Raw genomic sequence first — 13,684 nt, 5'->3', positions numbered from 1 at the left:
CATGATATTCATATGCATTTATTTGCAAAAGTATTCAGTGTAAAGAGCAGCTACTAGTCAGTTAAATAAAGGAATTGTTTCATTGTAAATAATATACAAGATCTACAATCTCTGTGCATAGTGTGCTCTCTCCAAGTCAGTCCTTTCCTGCAGCAGTCAGCCACAACTACAGCAATAACTTTGGGTACTAGTCTCCATTTCCCAGTAGTGTTAAGTACTTAAGTAAAAATATGTTAAAGTACTACTTAAGTCGTTTTTTACTTCACTACATTCCTGAAGAAAATAATGTAATTTTTACTCCATACATTTGCCCTGACACCCAAAATTACTCGTTACATTTTGAATGCTTATCAGAACAGGAAAATGTCCCAATTCACACACTTATCAAGAGAATATCCCTGGTCATCCCTACTGCCTCTGATCTGGCGGACTCCCTAAACACAAATGCTTCGTTTGTAAATGATGTCTGAGTGTTGGAGTGGCTATCCATAGAAAGAAATATAAAAATTGTGCCGTCTGGTTTGCTAAATATAAGGAATGTAAATTAATATATAAGGAATGTAAATTTACTTTGACACTTAAGTATATTTAAAACTAAATACTTTTAGACTTTTATTCAAGTAGTATTTTACTGGGTTACTTTCACTTTTACTTCAGTCATTTTCTATTAAGGTATCTTCACTTTTACTCAAGTATGACAATTGGGCACTTTTTCCATCACTGCCATTTCCACAACTACAATGCCAACTGCCCCTGTTTCTGCCCTTCATTGTCGTGTGTTAGCCATAAGGCAGTCTCTGGATCCCTTTGTCACATACCAAGTCATGTCCTGATGCCAGAGCACAGACATCATACAACAACTCATTTCAGACCTATGCATACATTGATTACAGTATACAATGTCTTCCTCCCTGTGCCATAGTCTCACAGCGAATCCGTCCGTCTCCTGGCAAAAACTGCAGACATGCTTTTCACAATGTCTTTAATTCCAGCTTGCTTCTTGATGGCAGACTTGGACTCCCATATCCTGTCTATTAGTCCGTGAAACACCATTAGGACACTGTAGTAGTTCTCAGCAGCTGAAACCACATAGAACTGGCAGTCTATTGTCAGGGTTAGCATTCTGCCCTCCTCACTGAGGACTGTCCATCTGTGATTCAGGTCCCTCTTGTTATCTACGATCACCATGGGCACCTTGACCATGCCCTGGAAGTCCTTAATGGACTGGATCAGCTTGGTGACAGAGTTGAAGCTGGCCCTGTCACAGATGCTGTAGACCAGGACAAAACCGTTCGCCCACTGGACTTTCTTCTCATATGGGGAGGTCTCAATGGACAGATCCTGGAAAAGGTTAAAAGATATACAATTTTTATAGGCTTGCTTGGATCAAAGAGTGATGATAGGTTATGTACTGGGAAAGGAAGAATCTGGGATAAGTTAGTCAGTCCATGTAAGCCCTATTTCTCTGATTGTGTCCAGTCATTGTGGTCGTGCATGGTGCTAGTAAAAGTGGACTCATTCATGCCAAAGACAACCAGGTGCTTCTCTGCAGTAATACTCACTACAGTATGGGAAAATGGCAGCATCATAAATCTGTCTACCATAAAGGCACTTATAAAGAAGCCTATGATTAACTGAAGTGCTCTGTATAAGATGCCAAATATACTGAATTCTTGCAGTAATTTCAAAGGACTGAATACAGTTTCAGACATCATGATGATGGCATATTATAACAGCAGGTTGGCGTGTCTTGACATGAGGCAGAACTGAGTGATTTTCCCTTAGATAAGTCAGCTGCTAAGTCAAATTTGGCTCTATTGTAAAAATGCATGAAAATAAGTTAGCTTTCTGACCTTCATTTAAGGTTAGGGTTAGGCATTAGGGTTAGTAGTGTGGTTAAGGTTAGGGTTAATGTTAGGTTTAAATTCAGATTTTATGACTTTGTGGCTGTGCCTGCTATTGACCACTCTGCAGAGCTGCCTCTATAACAAGATTCATGATGAAAAACACTAACCTGCATTATAACAGATTGAATGTTAACATTTCGTAATACCTGACAACATGGTGAATCCCAGATGTTAAAAGTTATGTCCCTTCCATCCATGACAACATTGTGGCTGTAGATTGATTCTGAAAGCAATTAACAGACAAATAGTAATTTAGTTGTACTGTATAGGCCTACAATAGTCAAATGTTAGCTTGATATTACAATATCTGGTGATGACAGACAAACAAAACTTACCAATATTCCCATATTCTCCAATGAATCTTCTACTTAAAAAGCAGACTGTCAACGCTGTGAAACAATCATCATCATCATCATCGTCGTCATCATCATCATCCTACTAAGTATGTTGAGGAAAGGAATGGATCCAGTTAGAAATGCCAGAATGGTCCACTGACCATTGCACTGTAGACTTGAATACATTGCACAAAACGATAAATAATGAGAGATTTGGTCTCACCAGATTTACCAACCCTGTCTTTCCCAAGAACTACTACATTAGCATCCAATTTTAAAGCGTTGAGGCCTGTCATTATTCTTTCTGCTGTTTATTGGTCCGACTGGCTCAAGACCATCTAAGATGTTGAATAGCAGAGAGGAGTTTTATGCCCCAAGGAGTGGTGCGCACACTTGTTAAGGGGGCTGTTCCGCTCCATTCCATTCTGGATTTTATTTAGCATAGCCTAAAGAGTGAAGAAAACTATTGTCTTAGGGTAAAGAATATCTCAACCTAACCCGACTTTTGAATAACCAACACGTTTGCAGCACACGTATTTACAAAATATACCTCACATTATTTTTAAAGTTTGTGGATATAATCATTGTATCTTCCAAATGGCAATTACGCATACGCATGAGGATAGTGTCTGTTGAGAATTTGCATACAGTATTGGGAAAACTGTTGTTGTGCTTTACTATTGAGTGGTGTAAGATAAGGTATGATTACTTTGCTACCAAAGATAATCTTTTTTTTTTTAAGGACAACGTCAAAACGTGTTTGCATGCAAAGGGGGAGTGGAAACTAATATTTTGCAAGTGTGTGTAATTTATACAATAGGCCTACAAGATTGCATTTTATGTATACTGTACACTTACTATCTGAATATGATTATCTAAATGTAAATAATTGCGAAACAATTTTTTTGTTTATATGTAACTAGCAGCAAACAACACAATGAAACTTTTGAGTCGTTTGTAAAAGCTACAGTACTATGTAACCAAACGTGTGCTGTGATATTACAACCAACCACTAGATGGAAGCAGAACATTTGATAATTTTGGCATCAACAGGTATGACTGTAGCCCACTAGATTTTGCCACGACCTAACGAATGTTCTGGGAACTTTCACAGAACCAAATTTGGTTTGCTGGAAACACACTTTTCAAATATAACCTAAAGACATTACTGTGACTGACTTTTTTTCCCTTTTCTAAATGAAAAGTTGAGGTGAATTATTTGCCATCCTAATTTAGCAGGAGTGAATGATAGAAAATAGTTCAGAAGAATAACCAATAACCACAATTTGAGTTGTGTTACTGCTTTGTAATTGGAAGATATAGCTAATAGTGTATACTTTAAATGTATTTTGGTTTCACTTGAAAAGGGCATGATTTTTTTCTTAGAATAATAACAGGGCTCCTCCTCACTGACTGCTTTATAACATAAGGAAAGAATGTTGAAATGACAGGTTGTAATAAGGTTTAGTCCTTTAGATCTTAGAGGTTTAGATTAGGCTTAGATCTTTGTTAGCTCAAATCACAAGGCACACTGATAGTTTACTGCAGGCTGACTGTATATACAATAATTCCATTATCAGAAAGCTGGGTAATGTGATATTAAGATACACTACATTACCAAAAGTATGTGGACACCTTCTCGTCAAACATCTCATTCCAAAATCATGGGCATTAATATGGAGTTGGTCCTCCCTTCGCTGCTATAACAGCCTCCACTCTTCTCTGAAGGTTTAACACTAGATGTTGGAACATTGTTGCGGGTATTTGCTTCCATTCAGCCACAAGAGCATTAGTGAGGTCGGGCGATTAGGCCTGGCTCGCAGTCGGCGTTCCAATTCTGCCAATGGTGTTCGATGGGGTTGAGGTCAGGGCTCTGTGTAGTCAAGTTCTTCCACACCGATCTTGACAAACCATTTCTGTATGGACCTCGCTTTGTGCGCGGAGGCATTGTCATGCTGAAACAGGAAAGAGCCTTCCCCAAACTGTTGCCACTGTTGCCAAGTTGGAAGCACAGAATCGTGTACAATGTCATTGTATTCTGTAAAGTTAAGGGTCCTATCCCGAACAATGAAAAACAGCTCCAGACCATTATTCCTCCTCCACCAAACTTTATAGTTGGCACTATGCATTGGGGCAGGTGGCGTTCTCCTGGCGTCTGCCAAACCCAGATTCGTCAGTCGGACTGCCAGAAACTCGTTTTCACTGCTCCAGAATCTAATGGCGGTGAGCTTTACACCACTCCAGCCAATGTTTGGCATTGCACATGTTAATCTTAGGCTTGTGTGCGGCTGCTCGGCCATGGAAACCCATTTCATGAAGCTCCCGACGAACAGTTATTGCGCTGACGTTGCTTCCTGAGGCAGTTTGAAACTCGGTAGTGAGTGTTGCAACCAAGGACAGACGATTTTTACGCGTTAGGCGCTTTAGCACTCGGCGGCCCCGTTCTGTGAGCCGTTGTTGCTCCTAGACATTTCCACTTCACAATAACAGCACTTACAGTTGATCAGGGCAGCTCTAGCAGGGCAGAAGTTTGACGAACTGACTTGTTGGAAAGGTGGCATCCTATGACGGTGCCACGTTGAAAGTAACTGAGCTCTTCAGTATGGCCATTCTACTGACAATGTTTGTCTGTGGAGATTGCATGGCGCTGTGCTCTATTTTATACACCTGAAATGGCCGAATCCACTAATTTGAAGCGGTGTCCACATACTTTTGTGTATATAGTGTATTTGGCTTTTTGTACATAGCAGTTACTTTTTTCTCTGCAAGTAGAATTGTACTCGAATGCATTTATTTCCCTTCCTTTTATTAGTGTAATGTAGAATGCCAATATTACAGATAAGATAGATGCTCTGACATAGTGAAAACATCTGTATTATACATGTACAGTTAGAAAACAGTGTTGTCTTTGATAATATGCCAACATTTTATAAAGCAAATAAACATATCCATATGATCCTTTCAATATGTTTGAAAGAAATGCACCATATTTGTCCATGCAAAGAAATCATTGTCGATCCCTTGAGATACAGCACCTTCGCATACCATATTGCTTATGAAATAAAAGCTCTGCAAATTGTTACATGAAAGGGAACCTTGCTGAAAATAGGCCCCTTAATACAACTGCGTTGTACTTTGATAGGAATTGTAAGCTTGTTTGAAAAGGTCATAGGCTAGCTGTATTAAATAGTTAAACATAATATGTAATATGCAGTTGCAGAATGTTACTTTCTTCAGAACTGAAGTATCCACACCTCTTGTCTTGGTATAGTTTTGATAGTCATTTAGAAATTAGGCCAACAGATGGAGTCAATCAACACAGAGCATGCCATTATGAATAATTTATTTCAGGTAATTAAGAGCAACATGTTATGGTCTGGATCAAATTTATTTAGTTTGAAAAAAGGTGTTGGAAATTAGATGATAGCCACCAGTTACCATGCATACTGCCACACAATAAATCAGAATACTTGAAAATATTAGCTCAATAAAAAATCTGATCGTAGTCTGTGCACTTAAAAAGGCAACGAGTACAAATGGATACCAAAAAATAGGATCTGAAAAAATTATATTATACATACACAACTCTCGGGTATTTTATGAACGAGTAACTTGGTTTATTGGACCTACTGTATATGCTAACGATTACCATTGAGAATTCAGTTGCCACTGTCTTCCACCTGAAAACAGTTATTTAATTTCCCATGCTGTCAGAAGCCATAACATAGTTGTTATTATTATTGCACCTGTGTGTGAAATACAACACGGGTGTCAGAGGCACTTTTGTTTCCCTGTCAGTGAAGTGATACATTCTTTCTCAGATGAAAAAGGGTCGTATTTAAGCGATAATGCCCAAGAAGCCAGTGTTTGGAGAATATATTGGCACAGCTGTTACTTGTCAGGACACTGTTGTTCAGACAGAAGCTAGCCAACAACACAGCTAACACAATCACTTAACTGAAGCTGGAAAGACTGCAAACTAGCTGCACTTTGTTTAATTTTACCTTTTTTCAATTGACATTTTTTTGTATTTATCCGTAAAAGATTATGTAGAAATGCTGCCTGCCTGTCTATCTCGTCCCGACTCCCGGACACGTTCCTTCTACTATGGGACAGCTGGAGATCGAATTTGAATATTGAAACAATGTTGCAAATGTCGACAGCAAGGTTTATGCAAATCTCCGCTGTTAAAAAGTAAAGGTTTGTCTAAAAGAAATGTAAGATAATGTTTAGATGCTTTTTATAGTGGAGATCAAGTTTAGAAGTAGCCTGGCTTGGCTGATGAGACAGTGGATTGTGCAGTCAGATGGAACAGAGTAAATAGGCATTTTAACGTCATAGATTTAGATTAGAGTCTGACAACATTATTGGCCTCTCATTGCCAATGCTGAATATTCTGTAGTCAGTGGACTTCTGTAGTCAGTGGGTATTGTGCAAATAAAAAATATAGAAAGTCACTATGATTGTGTAATGACTTTATAATAATAAACCAATTATTTTATGAATGTTTCCTGAAATAGATTTCCATAATTGTGCATGCCACAGTCCATTTAACTGTGTACCCTGGGAGTATTAGTCTATTTTTGTCAGATTTGTCTCTTGAAGTCAACTGAAGTACTTAAATGGCATAACACTGATTATTCATTAGTGTGACAGTCATTAGGCACAGCCAAATGTGCTGGATGATGTGCAATGATTGGAATCTGTGTAGACAGCAAATTGAGGGTGAGGGAAAAGTGTGGAGCGAACTCGATTCATCTGCTGTATGGACAGTGGGTCTACAGTATATTCTCTGACCTGAGTGGCAGTGTTATTGTTGTATGAACTGATACGGTCTCTAAATGTTAAAGTAGGCCTACAGTCTGATGCTAAAATTGTTAATAACAACTGCAGTTAACTGTAGATAACACAGGCCCAGAAATAACAAAGGAAAAACAGACCCTTGGTCGTTAAATGTTGTATGACCTGTTTGAGAAAGCTATGTTGCAATAAAGACATGCATTGAATTTCAGATGGTAAATCCACTCTCAAAATTCCTCCCCTTACTTTAACAACACATTAAGAATGCTAAAAGGGGTTTTGACCATGCGTTTCTTACTACTGTATTCCTTTTAGACAGGTTTTATTTGGAATGTAAAAGACAACCTATGGCAACATGGTAATTTAGCATAGGGAAACTGCACGCTGTAAGCATGAGCTAATAATTCATTCATTGCTGTAAGTGCTAATGGTCCCTTGTAGTTAAAAGTACTTTGGGCAGAGATTAAAACCTCTTAAGGAACGGACCTTTTTTTCAATTTTTTGCCTAAAATGACATGCCCAAATCTAACTGCCTGTAGCTCAGGACCCACTTTCAAGTTTGTGGAAATGTGAAATTAATGTAGGAGAATATAACACATTAGATCTGGTAAAAGATAATACAAAGAAAAAAACATCCGTATTTATTTTTTATTGTTTCATCATCTTTGAAATGCAAGAGAAAGGTAACCATGTATTATTCCAGGTTAGGCGCAATTTCGATTTGGCCACTAGATGGCAGCAGTGTATGTGCATGGTTTTAGACTGATCCAATAAACCATTGTATTTCTGTTCAAAATGTTCTATCAAGTCTGCCCAAATGTGCCTAATTGGTTTATTGATACATTTTCAAGTTCATAACTGTGCACTCTCCTCAAACAATAACATGTTATTCTTTCACTGTAATAGCTACTGTAAATTGGACAGTGCAGTTAGACTAACAAGAATTTAAGCTTTCTGCCCATATAAGATATGTCTATGTCCTGGGAAATGTACTTGTTACTTACAACCTCATGCTAACCACATTAGCCTACGTTAGTTCAACCGTCCCGCGCGGGGAGACCAATCCTGTAGAGGTTATTAAAGAAGTAGTACAGTATTTTTCTCTACTTCTCATTATTTCTGACGTGACTGCTTTCGGCTAAAAGCTGAGAGAAGAGGTTGGATGTCTCCTGAACAGAAGATTGGTTGCTTTAATGACATATACAGTAGACCTACTGATTGTGGTTGGCTCCCTGTCCATGGGAAACTGCTGCTGCCACTATTCTACATTTCATAACCAATATACAGACGTACGGCTTAATAATACATTTATTTATATGGCAAATATTCAAATCAGTATGGTAATGTTTCTTTTTTCAGAGTTTTAAGAAATGTTGTCACATACAGTATGCAACTGTCAACAGTGAGCACATTGAACATTGAAAATAGCACATTTCCATTGAAAATATGTTTTTATGTAAAGCCGGTTGACCGGAAGCTCCCTCCGCTGTGTGTGTGCTTATGCAAATAAATCTTCTTATGGACATAGCTCACACTTACTTTAAATATTTGATCATTCCACTTACCCCTGATACAAGGGTGTGTTAAGAAACATAGAATGAAAAGGAAATGAAAGGCCAACAGTGGCAAGCAAGCCTGTGTGAAATTTACATTGGATTTGTAATTCTCTCTGAAAAATCCTGCTGCGAATAAAAGAGACTAAAACTGAGCCAACTACAGTTGTGATATGATGCCATATTAATTTGTTATTGGTAAAGCCTTGGCTTCAACAAAACTATTTCACAGTCCTGATGTTCTTTTGAAACCAAGCGATGCTTATTCAGATATCCCACATTTAACTGCCATTGTAGACTACTCACCTGACTGGCTGTGTCCAACCCATCCTGTAAGGACACTAGTACAGAGACACCTGCAGGACACCTTACATTTACACAGACATTTCACTGAGAACAGTATTTTACTAGTAAAGTTATGTTCTGTCTTGCATGTGATACTTTTGACGACAAAGGTTAGATATGCAAGAATCTGTAAAAATCTAGAATCTGTCGGAGTCCGGAACAGTGTGCTCTGTGGCTTTCTCTGTTGCCATAGATTAGATTGTATGTTTTCATTGACGTTTTCAGCAGGGCTTCCTCGCCAGCCGAATTGCAGGAACCATTGATTTCTCTGAAATATCGCAATGCCTGTGCATTTAAGATAAATATGCGGCTAGGGAAAGCAATGTGTTTGCCCGTCTTTACAAACTGATCTGACAGCTGCCATAATGGATGGTGCATTATGCTGAATTATTGGACATGCACTATTTCACGACTAGCCAGGACAACTGAGTGTGGCTCCGTGCTATACATCACACCTCTGCTCGGTCCCTGACTGCACTGTACACAGGCAGAGCCATAAACTAGAGGGAGGGAGTTCTTTATCACTGCAGCCCTGGCTAGGGTCATTTGTTCTCCTGAGAGGTGGAGCTTCAGACAGGCTGACTGAATGACAGCCCCACAGATCCTTCCAGGCCACTGAAGGGACCTTGGCTAAGAGATGCTCTGGTGACTGGTCTTCATCCATTCATAAGTCACAAGCTTCCCTCTTGATTTATGTTTTTAGGATAATTTATTAGGCATTTGAATCTCATATACTGTAGGCTTACATCTGATTCCTATCTGATTCTAGCTACAGGCTTCCTTCTCCGGCTGTATTGGAGTCTAGCCAACAGACTTGCTGTAAAACCTTCACGCAAAATGTCATTTTTGCTGTTTGTTTTAGTGATACAACAAAATCAGAGTGCGCATGAAGCCAAATATGTATCTTTGTAATTGTATTATTTCCTGATAAAGATGCTAAAATTGTTTAACTTAATTATGCAGTAAAGAGTGTTGGAGTGCCTCTTTACAGACTTAAACCAAAGGACAGTTCTTCGGACCAGTTGCTACATTCATTTTTGGACTTATAAATGAATGATATTTACCCATTGACTATTGAAGAATATAACTTATAAATTCCTCATGAGCTTAGCTCACCTGTCATACCCCATCAGAACCCCAAATATAAGCTTGTTTTACTCCAAAGTTTGTAAATCATGTAAATATAAACAAACACTTTATAGCCTCAAAACGTGGTTAAAACAATATTGTTGATCTCATGGATGGTCAGTTCTTGCACCCATAGTTCTGTCTATGAATTTGAGAATGGTTCCATTTCTCCAGGCCCATCCCTCAGCTTTTTATCAAAACAAGGGTCAGGGGGAACGCTTTCTAATTGTTTCTACTGCTGATTGCAGCTGTAAAGACATAATTCATCAGAGGCAGATGATGCCTTCATTAGACAGCTGCAGTACATGCAGGGTTGGATGTAAGGGAGGGAAGAGGAGGCTATTTGCATGTCATTTCCCCATCAGGAAGGAAGCTCTCCCAACTGGCAACTTCAGGATTACAGGCTGAGCAGAAAGGACTGGACCACCCTGTCTTTTCATATGCAGCTGAAAATAAACTTCTGCTCTAAGAGGGGGGAGGAGACAGTATCATCAGTGTGTAAATATGCTGTTCATGTGGCGATGAGTCTTTTATTATTTTCTGCAAAACTCACACAAATGAGTCCACATATTATAATAGCTGAGGGATTCTGGTTGTGGGTAGGGTATTGGGTGATCTCAGAACCATCGACTTGATAGAATTAGAATGGTTATGGTAAAGCTATTGTAAAAATGCCGTATAACATACTTACGATGAGTAATTTCAGCAATGAATTATGATAATATGAAGTCAGAATGCATGAAGACTGTTGAACACTGCTTTGTTACTGATGTAGTCTTAAATTGCCTCAAGGAAATCCTCGTTCCAAGCTGTCAACCTCTCCCTGGCTGACTTCACTTGTTGCTTTTAGTTCAGTTGCACTTGACTTCTGAAATGGTTGTTACTCAGGGAAAAGCAGCCAATTAATATTTTATGGCATAAATATGGTAAGTGTTTCATAATGGTCCCTAAACGGTCCCTAAAATTACCCATAATACCCTCCCCCACATTCCCTCTCAGGTTGCATTCCGTCAGATAGGCTGTGTGATTGATTTCCTGCAACAACACCTGTTTTTATTTTCAGTCACTCGAAACTAGTACTGTTTGACATTCTGCCAGTGTTGTGGAGTAGTGAACTACATGTAGTTCAACTAGTAATTTAACTACATTTTGTAGTAGCTTGGTGGTAGTTGAACTAAATTCTAATTTAGGTAGTGTTTTCAGTAGTTAATTACTTTTTTGCCATGTAGCGTGTAGCTAACTACTGGAACTGCACACAATTTTTGGTGCTAAACAAAAAAACTGAAAATATGGGTGTAGTAGGCAAGAATTTCCTTTCTTTGTTTAAAGATCAGAACTGCCTAATTCACACTTGGAACATAGGTTTTGTGTGTAATAAGCTAAATTATACATTCTGTTAACAGCTGACTCCAGAGTGAGTGTTCTTGCAATTTGTAGCCTATGACATTTCAGATTTAGATATGATAATTTTCCACAGAGTAGTTTGGATGTAGAGAACTTCTTTTTCAAAGTAACTTTGGTTAAGTGAACTTAATTTTTGTTAAGGGTAGCTTTAGCGTAGCTTAAAACGTATTCTAGTGTGAAGTAACTGGTAGTTTGTGAAACTATATTTTCAAAGTAGCTCCACCAACACCACATTCTCAGTGGTGAAACCTAAACACTATCACTGAAACATGCATAGATGTTTGAAAGGTAATCAGGAGACTCAACACAGTCGAGAAACTAAAGATAGCTAACGCTGCCTTTTTCCCTAAGTGTGTTCCTTCCCTGTCCAGCATAGAGAGATTTCTGACATGGTGAATAAAAGGAAGAGTCTCAGTTAACTAGCACTCACTAGATTATAGTAAGTCATGGTGGGAGTAATGAAATGTTCCATGTTGTCTTCCCAGTCAAGCATCACTGAGCCTGCTATTAAAACAGAGCAGAGGAGTGATTGTGGATGGAAGGCAGCCTGGCTCTTGTCACATTGTAAACAATGGAGGCTCCTTGCTCTCTTTCCATGCCTTCACGTTTAGCTAGACAATCTTACTTAAGTGGTTTGGAATGGATTGGGTTGACAATCCCAGCGGTGTAAAGTACTTAAGTAAAAATATGTTAAGTAGTACTTAAGTAGTTTTTTTGGCGTATCTTTATTTTCACTATTTATATTTTTGACAATGTTTACTTTTACTTCACTACATTCCTAAAGAAAATAATGTAATTTTTATTCCACACATTTTCCCTGACACCCAAAATGACTCGTTACATTTTGATTGCTTATCAGGACAGGAAAATGGCCCAATTCAGAGACTTATCAAGAGAATATCCCTGGTCATCCCTACTGCCTCTGATCTGGCGAACTCCCTAAACACAAATACTTAGTTTGTAAATTATGTCTGATTGTTGGAGTGTGCCCCTGGCTATTCATAAATAAAAAAATAACAAGAAAATCGTGCCGTCTGGTTTGCTTAATATAAGGAATGTCACAGCAATTCTGGGACAGGCGCCACCTTCTGTGGACGTTGTGACAAGGAATGTGAAATTATTTATACTTTTACTTTGACTTTTGATACTTAAGTATATTTTAGCAATTACATTTACTTTTGATACTTAAGTATATTTAAAACAAAATACTTTTTGTATTTTACTGGGTTACTTGAGTCATTTTCTATTAAGGTATCTTTACTTTTACTGAAGTATGACAATTGGATACTTTTTCCACCACTGGACAATCCTCTCTGCACTGTAGTCATGGAGCTAGAGGCAAAGGGAGCACAGTCAGCAGCTTTGAAAATTCCATGTAAATTTATAGCAGATTTTCTGGAGTGAGACCCCCCTGAATCATTAAGCATGTTTGCCTCAAGTTCCCTCTTTTAGTCTAGTCTCCATTCTGAATGCTAACCGCAATCATACTAACTGGAAGTTTAGTCTGTGGGAATTTATAGTATTTCGTTGCTAAACAAAAGTCGATTATACACTTCATAATGCCCAATTTCAAATCTACAATTACATGCTGATGCAAAGATTAGTCACTTTGTGTTAGAATGTAGGCTTATTGTACATTGTACTGAAACTCATCTTGTGTCCACATGGAGGGATCAAGGTCTGTTTCCATACATTAAGTGAAAATATGTTACAGACTTGCTGTTACTGTGGCAATGTATCTACAGTACAACTCCTATATAGCCAAGTTTGACATCATAGTAACGCAACACAAAAATTCTTGACACAGTGAAGTCCAGGAATAGCATAGCTCGTAGACATACATTTCCAGTTATTCTAATGGACTGCAGCGGATGGACTGCAGCGGAGCAAAATTAGTCAGTAAACCTCATGAAACATTAAGCAGCGCACGGGACAGCTTGCAGGGTTTTGTGTCTACTGTGACAGTGGGCTTTTCGGATCTGGTGTCCTCTTAAATGGCTTTTTGACATTAATTATCACCACTCATGTCACACGCCAAATGCATACTGCTTGTCAGTTGATGACTTATAGACCATACTCAGGACATGGAATCTTCTGTTACCAAGGAGATTATTAACCTTTCAAAACTCGACAACTTCACAATTATTTTATACCCTCTTATGATCTAACACTATATCGCACGTGGCAGTGATAGTTTGACACCTCTTCCCAG

The 13,684-nt window shown here is 38.5% G+C and overlaps 1 protein-coding gene across 1 annotated transcript; it reads right to left on the bottom strand.

Annotated features, from left to right (window-relative positions):
• Positions 1-613: 613 nt before the first annotated feature.
• On the bottom strand, positions 614-2,538 carry LOC115151309 (ras-related and estrogen-regulated growth inhibitor-like protein). The gene is made up of 4 exons (XM_029695246.1): positions 2,466-2,538; positions 2,243-2,296; positions 2,054-2,130; positions 614-1,341 (listed from the first exon to the last, which is right to left on the bottom strand). The coding sequence occupies exons 1-4, from the start codon at positions 2,536-2,538 to the stop codon at positions 925-927; spliced, it is 621 nt and encodes a 206-aa protein (XP_029551106.1). The 3' UTR covers positions 614-924.
• Between the last annotated feature and the right edge of the window lie 11,146 nt (positions 2,539-13,684).

Source organism: Salmo trutta, chromosome 17 (assembly GCF_901001165.1).
Source record: "Salmo trutta chromosome 17, fSalTru1.1, whole genome shotgun sequence".
Taxonomy (NCBI): Eukaryota; Metazoa; Chordata; class Actinopteri; order Salmoniformes; family Salmonidae; genus Salmo; species Salmo trutta.
Note: the sequence above shows the minus strand (reverse complement) of the source record. Positions and strands in the feature narration are given on the sequence as shown.

Coding starts and splice junctions, on each gene's coding strand:
- LOC115151309 (XM_029695246.1), bottom strand. CDS start 2,538: ATGACAGGCCTCAACGCTTTAAAATTGGATGCTAATGTAGTAGTTCTT. Junction 2,297..2,465: donor AGACAGGGTTGGTAAATCTG/GTGAGACCAAAT, acceptor ATTGTTTCACAG/CGTTGACAGTCTGCTTTTTA. Junction 1,342..2,053: donor GGGATTCACCATGTTGTCAG/GTATTACGAAAT, acceptor AACCTTTTCCAG/GATCTGTCCATTGAGACCTC.